The 22,156-nt window shown below is 39.9% G+C and overlaps 2 protein-coding genes across 3 annotated transcripts; both read left to right on the top strand.

Moving 5' to 3' along the window:
* Positions 1-1,513: 1,513 nt before the first annotated feature.
* cyp27b1 (cytochrome P450, family 27, subfamily B, polypeptide 1) lies at positions 1,514-8,020 on the top strand. Its single transcript, XM_085456452.1, has 9 exons — positions 1,514-2,071; positions 2,618-2,808; positions 3,093-3,283; positions 3,848-4,048; positions 4,767-4,930; positions 5,021-5,187; positions 5,292-5,373; positions 5,474-5,671; positions 6,345-8,020. The coding sequence occupies exons 1-9, from the start codon at positions 1,844-1,846 to the stop codon at positions 6,456-6,458; spliced, it is 1,536 nt and encodes a 511-aa protein (XP_085312578.1). The 5' UTR covers positions 1,514-1,843; the 3' UTR covers positions 6,459-8,020.
* A 373-nt stretch (positions 8,021-8,393) lies between these two features.
* Positions 8,394-16,967, top strand: mcrs1 (microspherule protein 1). Of its 2 annotated transcripts, none has more exons than XM_085456453.1 (14): positions 8,394-8,853; positions 9,490-9,644; positions 9,830-9,968; positions 10,090-10,254; positions 10,404-10,513; positions 10,653-10,761; positions 10,959-11,097; positions 11,440-11,515; positions 11,679-11,707; positions 13,229-13,321; positions 13,438-13,520; positions 13,679-13,766; positions 16,316-16,443; positions 16,538-16,967. In XM_085456453.1, exons 2-14 carry the CDS (start codon positions 9,490-9,492, stop codon positions 16,622-16,624), a joined length of 1,401 nt encoding a protein of 466 aa, XP_085312579.1. In that variant the 5' UTR covers positions 8,394-8,853; the 3' UTR covers positions 16,625-16,967. The 2 variants fall into 2 exon arrangements, with proteins under 2 accessions (XP_085312579.1, XP_085312580.1); XM_085456454.1 differs by lacking the exon at positions 8,394-8,853 and adding an exon at positions 9,324-9,373.
* The last annotated feature ends 5,189 nt before the right edge of the window (positions 16,968-22,156 follow it).

Raw genomic sequence — 22,156 nt, 5'->3', positions numbered from 1 at the left:
AATGAATACTTCTGCATGTATAACATTCATGTCTGTGTCACTCTGTGTTTCACTGCATGAAAACAAATGTAATATATCATTTCTGAAAGAAGCCTTTGTAGGCAGCAGAGTTAATTTTCTGGTACCAACCCATAATTCTTCCTCCCTTAGGCAGCACATATTTATATATTAAGGTTTGTAATGCTTGGCTGGCATATTATGAGCATAATGTATGATTTAAAAAGATTAAGTCCTGGGTTTGAGGGGAGTATGCAGCTTAAAGAGGGCTTTCTTTTTGATGATCATATAGTACACACACACACACACGCACGCGCACACACACACACACACACACACACACACACACACACACACACACACACACACACACACACACACACACACACACATATATATATATATATATAACATGTTTGGAATCATGCATGATTTTCGTTCCACTTCTCACGTGTACACCACTTTGTGTTGGTCTTTCATGTGGAATTCCAATAAAATTGATTCATGTTTGTGGCTGTAATGTGACAAAATGTGGGAAAGTTCAAGGGGGCCGAATACTTTTGCAAGCCACTGTATTATTTGTAGACACAACGCAGGTTAACAGTTAAGTACCTTTTTATGCTTGAATGATTCATACATCAGTGTTAAGTGGCTTAAACAAAACTCGTGTTTCTTTGAAAATGGTCAGGTACAAGGGTACAAGGACAGGACTGGAAATGAGTGAAAAAGCAGCCAGGGCCAAACCTTTGAAAGACCTTCAGAAACCCTGGAGAACTATTGCTAAAGAGCAGTTTAATGAGGGGTGTGTGGCACAAGGGTTTTTCACAGTACTATATAATATAGCACTTAGAAATGCTTTCTTCCTGTAGCTCCCTTGGTGTGAAATAACACACTTTGTGCATTTTTCCTGCACTGCAGTGCCAAAAACATGCATGCAAAACATGTTTTCAGGCTTGCCCTGTAAACATTCAACATGTTTGAATGTGCCATAGCGAATATGAAAAACGAAGAAAGCTGCATGAGCTGAGATATTGCACCCTCATCCAACCTTTGGGTGTGTTTCTGCCTGAAAATGCCGGTCATTCCTCTGCGTTTCTGTGAAAGTGGGTGATCTAAGATGGGAGCAAATGTCAAAGCAGATTCTGAGTACAGCCCCAGGGTTGTTACTTCACAGTCCGCACACATGGTGCTTTGGACAGCTTCCAGTATGAAATCAGGTCAGGATTTTCTGCTAGAAAACCCACCAAGTCAGCAAAAGAACTGGCCATAGCTGTATAAACAAAGCTTGGGCAGGACACAGACTAGCTCTACCTATTTTCTCCCTCAGTTTTATTACAGAAATTTGTCTAGTGTTTCTAAAGGTTTTTAGTTATTGGATCAACGGGCTGCCTGTCATGTTTATTTAAGGCGAACCTAACCTTCAGCACTGTTATCACTGTTAAATAGACCTTATCCCCTTTCAGATAATTTGGATTTACCATAGCATTGGCCGTGGGTGGGCGATGGTGGTGGGGGACTATCGGAGACCAAAGTGCTTCTCGGGACTAGAACCTCAACAGTAACACAAGTATCTTGGGATTCCACGTGTGCCGCCGCTGGGATGGTCTGAGTTCAGCCTTCTGATTGGACACACCTTTTTCTTGGTACACGCCTTCCCAATTTCCATCCATGTGGGGCGGGACCTGAGCTGCCTTTGCACCCATGATTGGCCCAGACTAAGCAAATTTACAGCTTTTGCTCGCCTGGTTCGAGGAGCAGGTCATAAAGACAGTTATAAATAGGACGCTCAACCGGTAAAACAAAATGAGCGTCGACATCCGAGAGGCCCGCGTTCCGTCACCGCTCCATGATCTTAGTGAGAAGGATGTTGCAGCAAGCGCTCAGAGTATCCGGCCGGAGCTCATTCCCGCTGGTCAAATTGATGGAGAGGTGGACTGAGGGTGCAGCAGCCGGTTCGGAGGGCACCAAGATGCAGGGAGTGAAGACGCTGAACGAGATGCCCGGGCCGTCGGTCACCAGCTTCGCCTGGGACTTGTTTGCCAAACGCGGTCTGTCACGCCTGCATGAGTTACAGGTAAGAAGATAAACACGAAAAAAAACAAAAAACCTGTATGAGATATTTACAATTATTGCACTTTTACTAAAAATATCCAAAGTGCACGTGTCGTCATTGTAGACTAAAAACGTGAGTGTATTATTCTGTGCAGGTGGTTCTTTTTACATAGAACAATGCAAGAACTTTGACTCCCCTCTCAATGTGACATTTATAAAATATCCTCTTAAATTATTTTGCTTTGTGAGACAGCGAAGTTTCGCTGTCTCACAAAAGCACATCCAGTCTATACCTCCTGCTTCAAGCTGTCTCTCACTTCAGTTTAAAATCTCTGTATCTACTGAGAGCTTTGCACTTCACTCTAAGCTGAATGAACTGTCCTTTGTCAACGTGACAGAGCGTGCCTATGTGAAGTGAATGCATCCTTAAAACAAATAACTAATAACTAGTGCATTAAAACGCCTGCAAGGCAAATACATCTCTGCAGTGAGCTCTAAACTGGAGGGAGGAGGGTGCCTCCAAAGGTGATGATTGCAGTGCCTTTACAACCTTTGTCTCATCTCCTAGCTGGAGGGAGTCCAGCGGTATGGACCTATGTGGAAGGCAAGCTTTGGTCCCATCCTGACAGTTCATGTGGCTGATCCATCGCTCATTGAGCAGATCCTGAGGCAGGAAGGCGAGCACCCAATGCGCTCCGATCTTTCCTCCTGGAAGGACTACAGGAAGCTGAGAGGTCATCACTATGGACTTTTGACAGCGTAAGCTTGCAGGAAAATCTTTCTGCTTTACTTCCTCCTCTTTTCCATTTTGTTTCTCATCAGATGATAAAGCTGAAGTAAATGTAATATTTGGCCATGCTCATTCAGTTCAAAAACTTTATACCACTCTTCTTTCAGCTTTCCTTCACTTACAGATAGAAAGAGCCACAACTTTAGCGTATGCAATCAGTATACAATGCAATACAGCAGTTAACTGAATTGTGTGCACAGCTGGAGCCACTGTATCAGTTTTTACATTAATGTGTGTGCGCGCGTGTGTCTAGTGAGGGGGAGGAGTGGCAGACAGTGAGGAGTCTCCTGGGGAAACACATGCTGCGGCCGAAGGCAGTGGAAGCTTATGATAAAACCCTGAACAGTGTCGTCAGTGATCTCATTGCCAAACTTCGCCTCAGCAGACATCCTCAGGGCCTCGTCACCGACATCGCCAGCGAGTTCTATCGCTTCGGCCTCGAGGGTAAGGTTTCATGCCGTCTTAAGCATCTTCACAGGATGTACCATGCCACGTAAACGCTGTAATCAAATCCATCTGTATGCACAAATATTATGTCACATTGTTAACATTTTAAACACACATTCCTGTGCAGGCATGCCTTAATAACTCATGCTCATGTGCAGTTTACCATTCTGTCATCATTGTTATTGTACAGCTGGAGGGGAAAAAAGCATGTAACCATGTTTTGATGAGAAATGATGCATTGTTGATCTTACGCAATGATATAAATAGCTACACTGAAGCTCTTTTATAGTCACTTTTGCAGGAGTTAAATATAAATGCTGGATACTTGGAGCTGATGAAAGCTGCCAATATTTAAGTTTTCACTTTGCATGCAGACAGTATTATTTATTTAACTGTAACACCTTTAGTTAATAGGCATTTCTGATAAAGAGGCTAAAAACCTGGCAAATAAATGTCATGCATGGTCACCTCGGAAGCTTTCAGTAAAAAAAAAAAAAGAAAAAAGCCGCTAGTCATCGTTTCTTGCCTTCGTCATGAGCTTGGTTTTATTTGCTTTGGCAGGCATTTCTTCGGTCTTGTTCGAATCCAGAATTGGTTGCCTGGATCAGGTTGTTCCCGAAGACACAGAGCGTTTCATCCAATCTATCAACACCATGTTTGTGATGACGCTTCTTACCATGGCCATGCCCAGCTGGTTGCACCAGTTGTTCCCCAAACCCTGGAATATCTTTTGCCAGTGCTGGGACTACATGTTTGAGTTTGGTAAGCTATTTCTCACAGCACAACATTTTAAGCTTGGACAGAAAAATGTTTAGAGATGATTGTAGTGGTACTTTAAAATTAAAAGTGATAACAGAAACTACAAGCAGGCTGCAGTCTCCAAAAAAGCACTCGGTAAAATATTATATAAAATGCACAAGTAAAAACTAAATATAAGTCATATACCAGAGATGAGACTACAGGATATTATAAAGATGCTTCTGGCTGTACTCAAGCTGGAGATACGTTACACAAGCTGGCACTGCAATGTGGAACCAAGACAAACATGATGTTTCCACACTTGATGTTATTATTTTCCTTCTGCTCTCCTCTCTTGTCACTGGCTGCCGCCGGTTTCCACTTAGCCCTGGGTTGACATCCCACGCTCTCTCACACAGTACATTAAGACTCACAGAAGATCTGAGACATCAGACATGTTTTGACGTAATCGCACTGGTTCGAGCTAGATCGGCAAGAGGGAGATTAAAGTCTTTAACCTTCACGCACTTCAAGATCATCTGCGCTGAAACACGTGTAAATGTTAGTCATGAAATTGATACGTGGTTCTAGGGATTTTTTTTTTTTTTTTTTTTTTTTTTAAGAAGGGGAATTTGACCTCACTTTATTGAACCTGACACTGGAAAGTTAAAGACTTAACGCTCTGTGTCATCATCGCCATCGAGGGATAAATGTGTCATGGCTTATCTCCATGTATCTGCAGCAAAAGGTCACATTGACCAGCGTCTCTCTGCCGAAGCAGATAAGGTTGCCCGAGGAGAGAAAATAGAGGGCCGTTATCTCACCTACTTCCTGTCGCAGATGGGGCTGCCCATGAAGACAGTCTACAGCAACGTCACGGAGCTGCTCCTTGCAGGAGTTGACACAGTGAGAGTGGCTCCTTTGCCGTCTTCCTTTATCAGTTCCTGATTTTAGGCCAGCAAATGGTTAAAACCATCCGTCGCTCTGTTGTTTCAGATCTCCAGCACCATGTCCTGGTCTTTGTACGAGCTGTCCCGTCATCCAGATGTACAGGCCACTCTCCGGGCGGAGGTGTTGACTGTACTTGAAGGTCGAAAGATACCAGAGGCTGCCGATGTAGCTCAAATGCCTTTCCTGAAGGCCATAGTCAAAGAAGTGCTCAGGTATAACTCAAAAGGTTTCAGATATTTGAAGATGTTTTGAGATTTGAAATCAAATTTAGCTTACACTATTGTGTTTTGTTTTGTTTTCCTTATTTTTTTTTTAGGTTATACCCTGTTATTCCTGCTAATGCAAGGGTCATTCCAGAAAGAGACATCCAGGTTGGAGGCTACCTCATCCCAAAAAATGTGAGTTCACCATCTGACTCTAGCCAGTATCAAGTTGTAATGCTTCAGTTTTTCCATTATAGTCAAAAACCTATCTGACCAAAATAAAATTCCCTTTCAGACTTTGATTACCCTGTGCCACTTTGCAACATCGCGGGATCCAGGAGTGTTTGCAAACCCAAATCATTTCAATCCCTATCGATGGCTGAACAAAGACCAGACTTATCACCCATATGCCTCTGTGCCCTTCGGTGTGGGAAAACGCAGCTGCATAGGTCGCCGTATTGCTGAGCTGGAGCTCTACCTTGCTCTTGCCAGGGTGAGTTACAGCAATTTTTGTCTTTTTCTTGGTTTTTTTCTGTGTGTTTTTTCTTTTTTCATTTGCAATTAAACTCCGACTAAAATAAACAAACAAAAAAACCCTAAAAGCATTCTTAAAGAATATACAACCCCATTTACCCCCAAAATATTAGGAAACTGTAATAAAGACAACATGTCAAATATAGTATTGTAGTATTTCCAGTCCTTTCTGAAAACTTGTTACTTGCATCTGAATTTAAACTGAACATATTATATCACATATTTTAAAATTTTCACATTTGATATTTTGTCTTTGTACTATTTTAATTAATTATGGGGTAGAAAAGCCTTTCAAGTCTTTACTTTATTTTGTTTTTTACTTACATGTTACACTGCATCCCAACTTTTTGGGGGAAATTGGGTTGTACAGTGTATGTCAGCTTTTGGGAATGTATTTAATTAAGAAAAACACATTCTGTTACTTGGTGTTTGAACACAGTTTGTGTTGCAAGTAATTTACACAGCGTAGGATTTTGATAAATGTGTTAGAAGTTGTTCCCGCAAATCTTCTTACTCTATTATTTCTCTGAGTCATGTAAGGAATTGTAGATTTCAGGGTCACTACGCAGCACTTGATTGCTTTTCATTTCAGGCGCCCTGCGCTTAATCTGCTCTGTTTCTGATTTCATTAGATCATTTCAGAGTTCGAGGTGAAGCCGAACACAGAGGGAGCTTCTGTGAAGCCCATGACACGGACACTTCTAGTTCCTGAAAATGTCATCAGCCTGCAGTTTATTGAACGGTGACCTAATCTCCTGGAACTGATCAGTTACGTGCCTGTGAGCGGCAACAAGCAGGACAGAACAAGCAGGCGCCGTTATCGCGGTGTTATATTTCAGAGCGGGCCTTCAGCCTTCATCCCAACTAACCAAAGCCCTTCTCACCTGCAGCCTGCAGGCGGACATGTGGAGAAGGACAGATGGATGAAGGGTAAGGGCTGATGGATTATTACAGAGGCATTATCAACTGGGAGAAGGGTAACGTCCAGTTTTATCAAAAGGTGCTCATTTGTGCAAAGGCCAGACCCAAAGAAGGGATCTTCTGTCTGTCGTCTGTTCCGTCTGCTGTGCGGTACAATTCATGCAAACTTTGGGCAAAATCTGGGCCGGTGTGGAAAACGGATTGAGAAAGGAGGAGTGGGGAGAGAGTTGAAAGATAGACAGTAAGGAAATGAAATCTGACATTTGCGCCTCGCCTGACGTGTGTGCCCTCGCTACTCGTCCTTCATTTGATCTTTTTAGTCATTGCCGCATTTCTTGGAATTTGACAGAAATTAGTTTCCCTGAATTTGGTAACCGTCTCTTAAATCTGATTATGAACTGTGATCGTGCACGCTCGTAGATACGTGGTATCTGCAGTTTCCTGCGTGTCCTGATTGTGCAAATATTTCAAGAGTTTCTATGTACGTCCAGAACATCATGAGTCGCAGAGAGTCTTGCACACGGAAGAAAGAAAAATCTACAGAGGTGTCCGTAAACATGATTGTCAGTATGTTGATTGAACTGTGTTTTTAAAGGTGCTTTTATGGTGCAAAAACCTCTAGTGATGGGTTCCTTAAAAAAAGGCAGCTGCTAAGATTATGCTTGTGTATGAATATATAATGCCACTAAAATCCAAAAATAGGCCACTCTGTACTGTTTTAAAATTCTTCAATACTGTCTTTAGTTCACTGGCAAAGCTTATCTATTTTTTTATTTTATTTTTTTATACATCTAAACATGAAAGATATTACATCATTTTGTAAGTAATAAGCTTCATGATCTGAACTTTGTATTTATTCTAATTTATCGCATTTGGAAACTGTCACTGTAAATGTCAAACGGTTTCACGATGAATCTCTGCCTACTGTTTACACCATGTGTTTCTTTATGTGATGCCTTTGTGTCTCGTTAAAGAAAATATCTCCCTCCATCATCATCCACAGCACCATCAGACTAGGGCTCAGGTCAACCAAGCATGTTTTACATGGACCACACGTTTTCTACAAATGTTTGCATAAAATAATGCTGGGTATCAAAGTTCCTGTGTGACATGACAGTGTAAACTGCTGTGCAGCTGCTGTGACTCAATAGCTTGGACCACATTGCTGCCAAGCACAACCTCAACCACTGTCATGTGTTTTATAGGTATGTGCTTCAGTTATTACAGTTGTGGTCACAGGTTTACTCATCATGGGCATGAGCTGTTCTTTTTCCATAATTCCACCATAATCAAAAATGAATGGGGCTGTACATGTATATTTGAGCGTGCATGTATATTTTTGACCTTGTGGGTATTAGAGAGAATCCAAAATAAATCCAAACTTGTACACAGTGTTCTTGTTTTTAAACAACATGTACGATGATGATTCCACCCAGGAAAAAGAACAATTCAAAGAAATCATTGGCCCCAAATAACCATGACATTCAAGTGTGTTCTTGACCTCAAATCTATATTTTGCTATAGATAAATGGATATGGAAGAATCTGTGTGAATACTGTGATACAGTATCTGTTCTGCCAGGCCATGCAGATGACATAAATGCTGCAACTTATACCCTGTAGTGAGTACATTTTCAAAAGTGCCAGAAATACCATAAAACTCTTCTGGAAACGTTTTAAAGTGTCTGCTGGGAAAAGGACCAATGAGGCGTGGTGTATTAGATACAAAAGTATCAAATTACAATATTAAAACTGCTGGGCTGGTCACTACATTTACCTGGTGGACAAGATGTTTTTTCATGAAGCTGCATAATTACATTCAAATGTGGATTTTATTCACTTTTACACATATGGGGATTCACTTTGCCGGTTACATCTATAATAGAGAAGAAGTTTTAAAAAAAGTTACGTTTCAAATACTTACGACGTGCATTGTTCTGACAGATGAATATTCAGAGTTAGGCACTGTAATACAATATGTTAAAGATAACGGAGGCCACTGTTACTTTAGCCCGGATGGCGGCGGTGTTGCGAACAGCGGGTGAGCTAGACAGGAAGAAAACAACTGTCTAGCCAAACGGCTATTGCTAACGAGGCAAGCGTCAAGTAAGCGAGTTAGCCATGTAGCCGAAGCAACGAGGGATTTACAAAGAGAAATACTGGACTATAATAACTTAATCTTTTCCTTTAAAGACACAACGAAGGGGGACAGTGTGGGAAGGTGAGTGGCAAAACAGCGTAACTTGTTACTTTAACTCGTTAATAATCAAAGCTAGCAGTTAGCTTAGCTAATGTTAGCTAGCCAACACAAACCAACGGTCATTTAAATCAAATTACGCTTGTTAGCTAAACAGACCTTAGTGTGTTGCTTTCTGAGAGAGAGGTTTGTTATAGATATCAAATTGTTATTTAATATAACGTTCTGAAGGCAGCAATAGATGGCATTTGTTTACATGTCAACAAAGGCCCCTCAAAGCTAGCTAACTTGTTAGTCGTTAATTCCCCTGACTCCTATAAGCAACAACAAAAACAGCAATAATAATATTAGTCAGTTTTATACACAATTGTGAATTTAAACTATTAATAAAACATTTATCCTGTAATCTGTGTGCCCGGAGTAACTTTCGGTTTACGTCTGGAGTTATACTTTTATTGTTATTCCAGTGTTAATAAAATGCTTAATATCATGGCGTTTGAATTTTGTGAAAACCTACCAGAGGAACCCGCAGTTCATCGCAAATGTAAAGAAACCTTTACAGACAACAGCATATTTAAAGTTTAGCGACTCTGTGAAACAAAGTGTTGCTGAGAAACGTTTTAACTCTTTCTTGCTTTGTTTCCTGACGCATTTGAACAGATGCAGGCTGGTGACCCTGTGGTTGGCACCTCGATGGGAGTAGGTGGTGCTCAGAGTCGGTCAGAGGATGAAGAGTCACTTGGAGTAAAAGACCTGAAAAGGACAGCAACACAAGCATTTGGCAGTGGTGTTCCCAAACGCAGAAGTTCATCCAGGTTTGATATCTACTAATGTATATTTCATTATTTCAGTCAGGGTGGTATTCCAGCATAATTAGCAGGAAGAAATGAACCTTCGTTTTCTATGCTGATGGTGTTTCAGTACTGTGCTTTGTTTTGTTTTTTTCCCTGGTTAATCTTTAAATTTTTAAAGAACCACTTTATTATCACAATTTGTTTAGGTCAATAAAGCGAAAAAAGTTTGACGATGAGCTAGTGGAAAGCAGTCTTGTGAAGTCATCCAGTAGAGTCAAAGGTCCACCCGTAATGGAGCCTGTGCGCTGTTCGGGGAGTGAGCCTTCCTCAAGTGAGAAAAAAAAGGTAAATAAGACCAACAAATCCACAGATTATTGAGTGAATTCACATTAAAGATGATAAATATGCACATTTTTTATGATTCTCTCTCTTTTCTTATTCCCCCCCCCTTATGATGCTTTTTCAGGTAACAAAATCAGGAGCAACTCTTACACCATCTCTGACAATGGTACTAAACCCTGCACCTTTAACCAAAAGAGTTAAGAAAAGCAAGCAGCCTTTACATATTACTAAAGACTTGGGCCGATGGAAACCCACAGATGATCTGCTGCTTATAAATGCAGTGTTGCAGGTGAGCTACCAAAAAGAAGATTATTGTCAAAAAGGTTGTCCTGAATTAGCTCAAAGGAGCTGCTTTGTTTAATGGCTTTGACTGTCAGTGTATGATCTAATGTGTATTGATTCATGGTATCTTGTGTGGTATTCTGTGTTTGTCTGTAGACCACTGACTTAACGTCTGTTCATCTGGGGGTCAAGTTCAGCTGTCGTTTCACTTTGCGTGAAATTAAAGAGCGGTGGTACGCTTTGCTCTACGATCCCGTCATCTCAAAGTAAGACGCCTAGCATCTGTTGTTGACTCTGACTGGGTTTTTACAGTCTCCCAGTCCTGCATATCTCCATATGCTTTATTACACTTGTGTGTTTGAGTCATCTTTTAAGCACATTCTTGGTTTTGTGTGTCTTATTTAGGCTGGCATGGCAGGCCATGCGGCAGCTTCACCCAGAAGCAATTGCAGCAATCCAAAGCAAAGCTCTCTTCAGTCAGGCTGAGGAGGCACTGCTGGCCAAGATTGGTTCAGTAAGTTATATTGAGTGGGCTATCATGTATATTCTATTATAAGTGCTCCACAGGGAAAATGCATTCCCAGTTAAGGTCACTTTTTAATGGCTCATAATTGTGAGATTTCACCTGGATTGGAATGAAACTCATTATTACTGTACATATTGGACTGTTGTATTCACACACAGTGTTGTGTTATGTTTCTCTCTAAACAGACCAGTCAGCCTAAACTGGACGTGTTTCAGGAGCTTTTAAGTAAGCACCCTAATGTCTTTCACCCATCTCGCAGTCCCAAGAGCCTACTGGTGCACTGGCAGCTGCTCAAGCAGTACTACCTACTGGACGACCAGAGTGGTGAGTTTAGTTTCCCGGAGGATCCATTCAAATTCCTGTTGACAGTTTGAGTATTGAGCAGCTGGAAAACCATACAAGTATAACTCATGTCAACATTGGATGCATTGATCATCTTTGTGGCTTTGTGAGATTTGCAATGTAAACATTTTAATAGAGGAGAGGAGGTTGTTTGGACATAAGATAGCAAGCAGTTACTCAAACAGTGTTTTGAAAGATGAATGTTATAATTTCCTCCCAATAAAACTACTGAGAATTAACTTGACATACCTGGTTGTTCTCTAAAATATGTATGAAAGAAAAAAAAACTGTTAAAAACATCTTACCTGTGACTATGTTTTGCAGTACAGCCCCTCCCGAAAGGTGACCAAGTTCTCAACTTCTCCGACGCCGAGCAGATGGTTGATGATGTAAAATTAAAGTAAGTCAGACATTCACTTCAGCCTTCAGCAAATTTTTACTGCTTGTAACATTTCCGGTCATGCTAAAGGACATTACATGCTATATTTTTCCAAATTTTTAAAAAGCATTGCATTTCCATGACTTCAGGGCACCTATAAGTTGTTCTGTTGCTTTTCACACAGGGACAGCAGAGATGAAGTGTTGGAACATGGTAAGTAATTTGCTTACGACGGAAATTCAGTTAATCTTGCACATCACACATCACCTTTATTCACATTAAAAGAAGAAGAGACAGGAGAGGTCACTGTGGATTACTGTGATTTAGGAAATAGTGGATTTTCTAATGTTCTTCTGGGTTCAAAGTGGTCCATATGTCAGTTTGTCCATGAGATGATACTGAACAGTAGACTGACCCTGATGCACCCATTGAAGTGTGAGTGTGTCTGTGATAGTTGGAAAGCACTGAAAAGCATGAGACAGCACTGTAAATGGGTGTATTTGGGTTGTAATGAAAAGTGCATTGAGTGTTCACTTCAGAAAGAAATGTACTATAAAAGCACCGGTCCATTTACAATTTACCAACCCATTTAATCTGTGAATGTCAAAAGAAGCTCAGATCACTTATTATCAATGTGAGCTGAAGTCAAATTCCAGATCAGATGCGTTTTGTTCCAGTAGTTCTTTATTGCAGATAATTTGTTTTTCCTTGTTAATTACCTGGAATTAAAATGTCTTAATGTATCCGTCTGTAGATGACATGGACGTAAACCTCTGGTTATATTAATATTTACATGAACGTCCTTTCTCCTGAAACCTGTTAAACGTAAGCAGGTTTAGCAAACACTGATGTCTGATTTGGCAACCAAAGGTTGTGAACAACAATGTCATTGTTAAAGAGCTAGACTAAATATTTATTCAGCTGTAAATTAAGAACAGAGATGGCAATATAGATCAAACTGATAAGACAGATAGGTAATGTGCAGAGGAAAAAAACAGCATCATGTAATTAATTAATCTAAACACACTGCAGAGTTTGAATGGTGTAACTTAAATGCTCTTAAAACTAGATCAATAAAGACTCTGGTTCAAACTACATTTAGTCAAGTATTCAAATGTTCAAAAGTCTTTTTTTAGCTGCACTAAGCATGCACTAAAACACTAAAAACAGTCAGCCAAAGTCTGAAATATTACATAATCTGAACCATTTACATAATCTTCTTGATATCTAGGACAGGAATGTTCCATCAGTATGCCCTGCCAGAGCATGAGAAATTATCATTCATGTATTTTGCTCTTTTTCATTCAGACTTTTTAATTATTCATTGATTGTGCTGATGTGCAGCAAATGTAAAAAGTTAAGGGGAACTCATTGGCTCATTAGTCAACCTGGCTGTTCACTTAATGCGCTTGGATGCATTGGGGCATTACAAAAGCCATTGTGTAGATTTATTCTGAATCCACAATGTGTATCTTTGAATGTCAGGACATTGCTATGTTCTGACCAGGGATCCTAAAAGCTGCGTCATTACTATGAGTAGGCATTGGATAAGAAACTGATGTCTAAAAGGAACTAAAAGGAATTCTGCTGTTGACATCTGTTTGTTTTAATGTCCTCTGTATGGATGGGGAAGTTCACACTGCTGCGTCAGGGGTTGAGTTTAAGTTCACAGTGACTCACTGGAAACTGACTCAGAGTAATCTCAGTTGCTCACCACACTTTTTTTTCTTTCAGAGCTGATGATTTCAGACCGTCACCAGAAAAGAGAAATCAGACAGCTGGAGCAGGAGTTGCCTCGTTGGCAGGTTCTTGTGGACAGTATCACAGGTTACTTAAGCTTTCATTCATAAAGTGCAAATGAAAGCCTTTATATTTGTTTATGTTCTGAGGAATGCAGAACTTATTTGTGTGCATATGTTTTTATTTTGTTTTCGGGGTTTCAGGGATGAGCATGCCTGACTTTGACAACCAGACACTTGCAGCATTACGTGGAAGAATGGTACGCTACCTTATGAGATCAAGAGAGGTAAGTAATCTTTCAATAATAGAAACAAGGGCTAAAGAGAAAATATGCTTAAGGAAGATGTTTGTTAGAAAATGTCAAGTAACTGTAAAAGAAAATCTTTTTTTTCTTTTTGTTGGAGTATGATACATTTTTTTTTTGTTTAACCCGTATTCACACAGATTACATTAGGCAGAGCAACCAAGGACAAACAGATCGATGTAGATCTGTCGCTAGAGGGGCCTGCTTGGAAAATCTCAAGAAAACAAGGTAACTTAGCATTTTCTTGAACAACACCATGTCGTTTCATCATTTTCTTTCTTTTTTTCCTAAGTCCAGTCACGCACACATCACTGTTAGTCCCTTCATTTGGATTTTGGCCAAATGCATGCATAAAGAAAGCAATGACAAGTATAGCTTGTCTTCATGGCTTATCCAGTAACCATTTAGAGACTCTGAAATCGCACCATTCCTTCTTGTTGGAAGTTGTCATGGACAGATTAATAGATAAGGTCAGGCAGGATTTTCCATGGATTATGATGTTTACAGATAACACTGTGATCTGTAGTGGGAGCAGTTGGAAGAGAGCCTGAAAAGGTAGAGGAGAAAAGCAGAATGAAAGTCGGTAGAAACAAAACAGAAAATGTGTGTAAATGACAGGGAGAGAGTTGGAAAGGTGAAGATGCAACGAGTAGAGAGTGCGAAGGTAGATGAGTATAAATACCTGAGGTCAACCATCCAAAGCAACAGACAGTAGGGCTGCTCGATTATGGCAAAAATGATAATCACGATTATTTTCACTGAAATTGAGATCACGATTATTTGACGATATTTATTTAACCCTTTAAGACCTACTATAGAACCAAGTCCACCAGAGCTTATATTATTTTTTTTACATGCTGTAGTGCCATTTGTGGGAGCATTTCAAGTTGCTATACATCAATACAACTGTTATAGCCCATATTTTAATAATATGTATGCATTAAGTGCATAGTAATTACATAAATTGCAAAAAAGTGCAATAAACTACAAAAAAAATTGAAAATCGCTTTTGTTTTGTTTACATATATTTCTACTTGGAGAAATTTAAGAGGCTTATCCCTCAAAACTTTAAATACAATAAAGTTGCAAAAAATAGTTTCCCACCACAGGAAATTTATTTTGAGTGTCTTCATAGTTTTATTTTGGAGATACAGCAATTTTTATATACTGCAGGAAAAACAAAAAACAGTCCTATGATGCAAATTTGCAAAGAAAACAGCATGTGCATCATTTCACTGTGGGAAGTGTTACGAACAGCTGATAGGAACGGCAAAGCGTGTTTCTGGAATATTATGTTTTTGTTCCTGCAAGCGCTTTTTATGCAATTTTTGCAAAGCTATATGTGGAACGAAACCGTGACCGAGGACAAGCTGATGGCATCAGATGTAAGTACAACTCCTCCGGTTTCATATGCAAAACAAATTATTGCGCTAGCTTACACGGTTCAGGTTCTACAGGGATTTAAAAATAGTTACGCAAAACGGAGCGTGCTGCTCTGACTGGCTTTAAAGGGTTAACAATGACTTTAAAAAAATAATATAAAATAGTGTGCAACACCACTGAAGTTTTTTTTTTTTAAACTCTCTTTTCAACCAACGGCAGTCACTCTCCAAATAACTTCTGCTTAGCTTTCCGAGCTTCCCTCGGGTCCTCTTAATCAACGGTCTCCAACCTTTTTTGCGCCACGGACCGGTTTATGCCCAACAATATTTTCACGGACCGGCCTTTAAGCTGTCGCAGATAAATTAGGGAGGGGCTAATAATCGGCTCAGTCATTTTTAATGATCGTTGAAAGCCCAGATCGTAATCGTGATTAAAATTCGATTAATTGAGCAGCCCTAACAGACAGTGCAGAAGAGAGTGCAGGCAGAGTGGAATGGGTAGAAACTAGTATCAGGTTATTTGTGACAGATGGATGGCAGCAAGAGTGCAAGGGAAGATTTACATCATGGTACTGAGACCTGTTGGGATGTATGGTAACAGGAGGTCAGTTTGGAGGTGGCAGAGTTGAAGATGTTAAGATTGTTATTCGTCGTGACCATGCTGCTGCTCGGTTCCTCACAGGCACCTGAAAAAGACATCAGGTCTCACCTGTTTTAGCTGCTTGGCAGTAAGGTTCAGAATCTATTTCAGATCATCTTGTTTGCCTACAAAAGCCATAGTGATTTGACTCACTCATTAAATCTCTGACCTCTTACACCCCCGATCAGCTTCCAGGTCATTCTTGTCTACTGATCCGATGCTTCTGACTGTTCCTTGCTCTGGAGTTAAACTCAGAGGAGACTGTTCTCTGTGCTTCTCTGTGCTGTGGAACAGCATTTCTCTCACAGTCAAATCTGCTCCCTTCCCTCTGTCTGATTGCTCATTGTGTCTCCTGTGCTTTTTACAGCCATGATTATTGATGTTTCTCACCCACATGTATCTATTTATTGGACATGGACATGTGCAGAGGAAGGATTATAGATGTATTGGTCAAAGGATATTGAATATGGAGCTGCCAGGTAGAAGGAAAAGAGGAGGAGCACAAAAGATTCATGGATTTAATGAACTAGGACATGCAGAGGGTTCGTGTGACAGAGAAGGATGTTAGGGAACGGGTGAGATGGAAGCAGATAATATACTTCTGTGACCCTTAAAGGGAGCAGCTGAAAACAGAAGAAGAAGAACTGAATCATTCTTTTGACAAATGGAAGCATCAGTTTGTCTGGTTAAATTTTAGTGTTTCAGCTTGCAGAGGTCGATCAGATGTACTTGATGTTTACTGTTTGTTTTGCCAGGAATTATTAAGTTGAAGAACAATGGAGACTTCTTCATTGCCAATGAGGGCAGGCGGCCTATTTACATAGATGGCAGACCGGTCCTGTCAGGCAACAAGTGGAAATTAAATAATAACTCAGTGGTGGAGGTAATGTCAGAATCTTAACCAAGTTGTTTATTATTCATATTAAACGGCTGTTTAATCTTTTATTCTTGCTTAAATAACCTGTCTGTTTCTTCAGATTGCAGGTCTTCGCTTCGTGTTTCTTATTAATCTGGATCTCATCTCTCTAATAAAAGCTGAAGCAGCCAAGATGACACAACAGTGATCGTCAGCCTTGCAGCTGCAGAATCGGCCTATGGCAGCAGAGCATGTCATATCAGGCAGTCTGCTCAACACTGGTTACAGGTGCTCTTGTGAGGCATTGTAGTGCTTCGAGGGGATAGGACTGACAATGGCCTTCTCACCCCTCAGCCTGAAATGTGATTTTCACACAGGCTTCAGCTAAATCCTGGAGCACGACAGCAACAGGTTTTTACTTGGTGTGTGGATATTTTATGTTGTATGTAATGTAGACATTCTCACAGAGCCTCGCTTTTTCCAGCTTTTCACAATATTGTATTTAAATTCTGTAGTAAAACTTTTTCAAATTAATAAACTTGTATACACAATGAATGTCTGGCTGTTTGAATATTAAATTTTGCATGTTCCCAAAAAAGAAAAAAACAGTTTTGGACGAAACAAACTTGCAAAGAAATCTGTTTGTAAATAAGAAGTTAATAGAAAAACATCTGAAAACACTGAATATTGACTTTACACAAGATGACTCGAGGTATAAGTCCACTATATCTTTTGACTGAGACTCTTTATATGCTTATTTAGCATGCATGCATGCATGATGAAGCATACTGACGGAAAATGAACTCCCTGTTTAACTTAGACACTTTAAGTGCTGAACACCACTAAAGTGTCTGAGAGCACCAGTGATCGCTAGTTCGGCTTTTCAAATTAAAAAGGTAATGCATGTGAGCAAAACTGAGTGTATTACGTTGTTCCTCTTGGGCTGAGTGCCTTTAACTTAAGTTTAATCAGTTTTATTCCATCATCTCAACAGTAAGAAAGATTTTACTAAACTATAACAGTGAGGTCAATGCACGGATTGGGAGAATTTGAGGGGAAAATTATTTATGGCCTTTGCTTTTCCTGTGTGATATTAGTCTGTTAGTCTGCAACAGCTTTATTTGTTGTATAAGAGGCGCCCTGCAGGCCTTTGCCCTGTTCTTCTGTTTAACTAAGCTTAATATGCCTTAATTAGGCTAAAATATTGTTTGCTCACAAAACTAATTTCATTCTCTATTATTAATTTATTAATCCTAGAGGAAGTTATCTTGCCTAACATTCAGTTACTGTAGGATGGAGTAGAGTCATTAACTTTTACATTAAACTTTATTTTCACCATAGAGCTTTGTTGAATGACGAGTAATGAGGCATGAATAGTCAATGGTCTTCCCAAAATACATACCAAGTGCATTTAAAGGACTGACAAAATAACACATTTCATTAAACTGACAGCATGTCAGTACAGGTTTAACCATCCTGCTCTGATTTGTTCGAGATGAATTTTAAAGAACCAGAAAATCCAGATTCCTCTCAAGTGTCACCCTTTTTGTTACCAAAGTGCTGAAGTATTAAGACACGAGGAGTACATTTGACCAGTAGATGGCACTAGAAAGCCAACCAGTTAACAAAACAACAGGATCACTATTCTAGGTGTTATTATGCACATATGTGACAGAATTTTCCTACAGAGACATAAAAACACTTACACACTCTTCCCACCTCTTTCACTGCTCAGAGAATAAATTCTATAAGCTGTTGAAAATCTATATGAACTCCACAGCAATAAGAACATAATCCATTCAATTTTTTCACCTGAACTGAACCCTACAGGGATCTTTACAACTCTTGTAAATTAGTACATTCCACCGAATTGCAACAACCTACACACCACTGGCAGACTGTTAGTATTACATAAGTAGCTCTTAAATATTTATATAAGGTGTGTGTAAAGTTTGAATGTAACCTGGTGGCTCTCTTTCCATGTGGAATCTGTCATTAACCAGGTTTTGTCTGTGAAATGTTAAAATACACAACATGAGTACCTGTTTCACGGGCTACCTAGCAACAACATGAAGAAACAAAAGAAAAGGCAATGTATCACTACTTGGATACGAAAATATATATTTTGATTTACAAGAAGACTATGTGTGCAAATGTAAATGGCCTGTATTTGTATAGCGCTTTACTTAGTCCCTATGGACCCCAAAGCGCTTTACACTATATTCAGTCATCCACCCAATCACACACACATTCACAAATGTACCAGGAGATTGCCAAAATAAAGATAGGGCAGTCCACTAAATCTGCTGTTGACATAGCAACCCTGTCCTCAGACCAGTTTTGACTGGATTACTCAAACATGGCAAAGCTCACATATTGGCCAAGTTTAAACAAAGGAAAGGGGCAACACTCTGACACATCAAACACAAGAGTGGACCAATGTGGGCACACTGCTAAGTTCTTCCAAAATGTGAGTCACTGCAGGGTTTTCCATTTGAATGTGTAAAGGAAAGTGAAACTGCGGGCGTGACCTCAAAATGAAACTGAAAAGATGGGATTAAAAGAGAAAACAGGTTGCCATGCCATCATAAAAAAGGCATTTTGTCTTCATTTTGCAGTTTCATTCACCTCTTCCTGCTGAGATGCACAGAATAAAAACGTTTCTGAGTTCAATTCCATTTCCATTGCACGTTCTCCCTGTGTTTGTGTGGGTTCCCTCCAGGTACTCTGGCTTCCTCCCACCGTCCAAAGACATGCAGTTTGTGGGAATAGGTTAACTGATTAATCCAAATTGCCCAATGGTTGTCTGTCTCTGTGTGTCAGGGCATATCTCGCCCTGAAAAGGATAAGTGGAAGCGAATGGATAAGGATCTATGTGTCTGGGAGCAATAATGCTCAATCATAATAATATCTGCACTAATTTGAGAAGGTATTGTAACCGTGTTGCCAACCTGTCAGAGCTATCACAACCTCTACAAATATGAATGCAGATGGATAAATGTCATGCTACTGGTCCAAATTTTGGGATTCACTTCAAATTCCTTGCATTTGAAAAGAAAGTACAAGGTCTTTTGTGCTCTCTTCCTCCCCTCACCCCCTCCCTGTGCCCGCTTCTATTAAATGTTTGTTCCTGTTAAAAAGGAGTTTTTCCTTTCCACTGTGATGATTAATCAAACGACCAGATATAAATTTTTAGCAGAACATCTGCAAAAGTGTAGAGTAAGGCGGCAGCCACCATTTCTGCAAGTTTACCATGCATAAAGACTAGTGAGTGTAACAAGTGTCACCTGGCAGTTTGTTGCCTTCTGCCAGGTGATTGGCTGAAGAGCTGAGAAAAGGTAGTGGGTGTGTGGGGTGAAGTCAGCGCTCTTCTGTGGAAAAAACCAGAGGCAATTAATTCACTCAGGTGCGAGTGGGTATACTGTCGGTAAGAGACTTTTGCCATCTTTGTTTGGATCATTTGCTATTGCATGTGTCTATTTTTAATGTGTCATTGGACTTTTTTAGTGTGACCCAGGGGCGGAGCGTGGGGGTGGCTTACTGGGCTTAAGCCCGGGTCTTTTTGTCAGAAGCCCGGGGTCTTTTGGAGTGTAACTTTTTCATAGTTGGATGCCTGGCTGACAACTGTATAAAACAAAAAGTACACACAATATTCGAAGCACATAGTGCACACTGTGGGAATTTACGACTGTGCGTGAATCCCCCCTGATATTGGTATGATTCAAGACACTTCACCCGCTGCCTACTGGTGGTGGTCAGGGGGCCCGGTGGCGCCAGTGTCCGGCAGCCTCGCCTCTGTCAGTGCGCCCCAGGGTGGCTGTGGCTACAATGTAGCTTGCCATCACCAGTGTGTGAATGGGTGGATGACTGGATATGTAAAGTGCTTTGGGGTCCTTAGGGACTAGTAAAGCGCTATACAAATACAGGCCATTTATGATCCAAGCTCAGGCACTAAGCGACTGAGCGAGGGGGCAGGGCAGCTGCCGCCTGTGAGCGCGCTGTTGGAGAAACGGAGCCAGCCATACTAGGAGAGCTTAAGTTTGACCAGGTACCAAAGCAAATCATTCGTACCGTACAAATAATGTAAATATGACTGTGCATCACGAAAGATTGATATCAAACTGATCACTTGACCAATATTACATTACTCGCTCTTCAAGTGAATCAACAAATGGCGGAATGAAAAGCCGAACAAATGCTATTTTTTTTTTTAGAGAGTCTTAGCTTACGTGTGTTTATTTCATATTTTCAGTTCTTACCCTCCCCGACTAAATCGGTTTCAGTAATGCACTGAAATATAAGAATGGACATTAGAGGGTTCTTTCAAAGAAAAAACTCAGGTAAATGTTATTTTATATATTATGCTTTGTATGGTGTTCAGTATATTTCTATGCAAAACAAGAGGGATTTCAGTACACAGCAGGATATTCACATTTGTAACCAGATATTTACATACACTTTAGGGAGAAAACGTAAAACATTTTTACTGTACAACATCAATTTAGAGTAAACTTTTGTTTTAGATAAATATTGAAATATATTTTGAATTAGTTAAATGTCAGAATAAAAAGAGACAGAGCTTTTATTTTTATCACTTTCATCAAATTTAGGAGTACATATACACTAAGTTTATTGTTAATTAATAAGAAAACTCCAGACGATTCCATTCTGAGCTGAAGAAGCTTCTGATTGGTTAGTAGAGTCCATGTGAGTAAATTGGTGGCACAGCTGCGGATGCATATAAGGCAAAACACAGAGCCTGTTTCTTTGAAATGGGAAAATCAAGACATATCAACCAAAACACCAGGAAAAGAATTGTGGAGCTCCATAAGTGTGGCTCAAGTTTGAATACAATTTGGTGCCATTTACAATTAAGAAATACAGATAGTTTCTCTCTTTACTCTTAAAGTTAACAAATATGTTTTTTATATTTATCAATCTAAAAAAATAAACATTTAGTCTGATTTGATGTTACAATTTAAAAAAAAAGTGTTTTGATCTGAAGAGTTCGTAAATATCTGGTTTCAACTGTAGATTTGATGATTGTCAGCACAAAGAGGGAGAGAGAGGAACAGAGAGGGAGAGAGAGAGGGAGAGGAGAATGGGAACAGAACAGAGATGAACAAGAGCAGGTAGACACACATGTTAGTCAAATGGTCGTTTACCACAAGTATCACCGTATCATAGGTCCTCATGTATCTCGTACCTAGTGTTTCTTTTTAGGTTTGTTATTTTTCAAATTCTGTATTTATTAAGTTATGCAGCTTGTTTGCACAACAAGGCTAAATAATTATATAAACTTTTCTCAATCTAAATATTGTACTTTGGTAGATTTAAAAAAATAAGTGTAGTGCAGGTCTATGATGATTTTTAGTGCTACTATCATCTAGTTCTGATTCTGGTTCTGTCTTGGTTAAGTCCCAAGTAGCCCTGATTTTGAACTGTTGTAGTCCTGTTTTAATTCAGGATCAGTTCTGGGTCTGGTTGAATTGGGGTTTAGTCCTCGTGTCTTGATACAGCCAGACTTTGTTCTGCCTTGCTGCTTAATTAAAAAACTAGTTTAAGGTGTCCTGCACATGTGATATATATTTTTCCCTATATGAAGTCATTCTTTTTTGAACAAAACTCAAAACAAAGCCAATTAATCTTTCGGTCATTTCTAACCCCCCCCCCCCCAAAAAAAAAAAAAAAAAATCCCACATGCATACTACCCTTTAGGGCTAAGCCCCGGGTGTTTCAA

Source organism: Copadichromis virginalis, linkage group LG5, assembly GCF_057382275.1.
Source record: "Copadichromis virginalis isolate Kocher_CV1m ecotype Utaka linkage group LG5, C_Virginalis_male_GT1.1, whole genome shotgun sequence".
NCBI classification, from domain to species: Eukaryota; Metazoa; Chordata; class Actinopteri; order Cichliformes; family Cichlidae; genus Copadichromis; species Copadichromis virginalis.
Note: the sequence above shows the minus strand (reverse complement) of the source record. Positions and strands in the feature narration are given on the sequence as shown.